The sequence below is a fragment of the Meleagris gallopavo genome, unplaced genomic scaffold (assembly GCF_000146605.3).
Source record: "Meleagris gallopavo isolate NT-WF06-2002-E0010 breed Aviagen turkey brand Nicholas breeding stock unplaced genomic scaffold, Turkey_5.1 ChrUn_random_7180001863436, whole genome shotgun sequence".
NCBI classification, from domain to species: Eukaryota; Metazoa; Chordata; class Aves; order Galliformes; family Phasianidae; genus Meleagris; species Meleagris gallopavo.
Window position 1 is genome coordinate 23 of NW_011128908.1, and position 1,822 is coordinate 1,844.

The 1,822-nt window shown below is 51.3% G+C and overlaps 1 protein-coding gene across 1 annotated transcript; it reads right to left on the reverse strand.

Moving 5' to 3' along the window:
* Positions 1-777: 777 nt before the first annotated feature.
* Positions 778-1,816, reverse strand: SOX2 (SRY-box transcription factor 2). Its single transcript, XM_010726968.2, has one exon. The coding sequence runs from the start codon at positions 1,735-1,737 to the stop codon at positions 790-792; it is 948 nt and encodes a 315-aa protein (XP_010725270.1). The 5' UTR covers positions 1,738-1,816; the 3' UTR covers positions 778-789.
* Positions 1,817-1,822: the final 6 nt, after the last annotated feature.

Consider the following 1,822-nt stretch of genomic DNA (forward strand, 5'->3'; position numbering starts at 1 on the left):
AGTCTGGAAACAAAAAAGTTATTATAAATTAACAAACGGCATGTGAACCTTCATGGCATTTTTTGCTTTTTTAACAAGAAGTAAAAAATAAAATAAAATAAAATAAAATAAAATAAAAATGTCGTACATCGAAACGTTTGCCCTCTCCCAGCAAACCAAGCCCACGGTTCGCCAGTCCCCTTCCTACTGCTTTTGCCTTTTGTACAATTTCCAAAACAATTTCAACGTCCAAATGCTGCAAAACAATTCCCTCCGCTCCCACAGCTGCCGTCAGCGGAGCTGCCAGGGCCACGGAGCTCTATGGAGAGTCTGTATGTAAAAAACCACTCGCGAATTCTGGGGTTTGATTTCTCCCCTCTCCCTATGACCGATGGACATTCTGATTGCCATGTTGAGTTTGATAAATACTGTACAAAAGTTGCCTGCAAATATTAAAACATTTCTCCTCTTCGCTCTTTGAGTCTAGCTCTAAATATTTAGCGGTAAAGACTTTTGCAAACTTCCTGCAAAGTTCCTACCGTTCTCACTAGAACTTTTAAAAAGTTTTGCGTAGTCGCTTCCCCTCCGAGATCTATACAAGTTCCTTTGTCGGCTTTATTTCTGCCCCCCCTCACCCCCCGCCCCACCCCTCCCCCCACGTTTTCTCTGTAACAAAAATTAGTCCAAAAAAAAATAAAAAAAAAAAAAAAGAAAGTCCAGAATTTCTAATAAAAGTTTTTTGTTGTTGTTGTTTGTTTGTTTTGTTTAGTTCTCCTTCCCCCCCACCCCCGCCCCCCCGGCCCCTTTGTCTTACATATGTGATAGAGGGAGTGTGCCATTAATGGCTGTGCCAGGAACAGGTGCACTCTGGTAGTGTTGGGACATATGAAGTCTGCTTGGGGCAGCTGGTTCTGGTACTTCAGCACCTGGTAGATACATGCTGATCATGTCCCGAAGGTCCCCGGCTTGGCAAGGAGCCCTCGAATGAGACGAGGAGGTGACTACGGGGGGACTGGAGCTGGATTCCGTCTTGACCACCGAGCCCATGGAGCCCAGGGCCATGCCCGGGGTCCCTTGCTGGGAGTACGACATGCTGTAGGTAGGCGATCCGTTCATGTACGTCTGCGAGCTGGTCATGGAGTTGTACTGCAGGGCGCTCACGTCGTAGCGGTGCATGGGCTGCATCTGCGCCGCGTTGTGCGCGTTCAAGCCCGGGTGCTGCGGGTAGCCGAGCTGCTCTTGCATCATCCCATAGCCTCCGTTGGTCCAGCCGTTCATGTGCGCGTAACTGTCCATCCTCTGGTTCACCCCAGCTCCCAAGGTGGCCCCAACCCCTACCCCGGTCGTCATGGTATTGGTGCCCGGCGCCAGTAAGCCCCCTGGCAACGTGTACTTATCCTTCTTCATCAGGGTCTTGGTTTTCCTCCGGGGTCGGTATTTATAATCCGGGTGCTCCTTCATGTGCAGAGCTCGGAGCCGTTTGGCTTCGTCAATGAAGGGTCTCTTCTCCGCCTCGGATAAAAGTTTCCACTCGGCCCCGAGCCGTTTGCTGATCTCCGAGTTGTGCATCTTCGGGTTCTCCTGGGCCATTTTCCGCCGCTGCCCGCGGGACCAAACCATGAAGGCGTTCATGGGGCGCTTGACCCGGTCCGGGCTGTTCTTCTGGTTGTTCGCGGCCGAGTTGGAGTTGCCTGTGCCTCCCCCCGAAGTTTGCTGGGGGGCGGGAGGTTTCAGCTCGGTTTCCATCATGTTGTACATTCAAACTACTTTTGCCTGGAACCAGCCCGGAGCGGAGAAGCGGAGCGGCGGCGGCGAAGTCCCGAGCCGGTACTTTTTTTTTTTT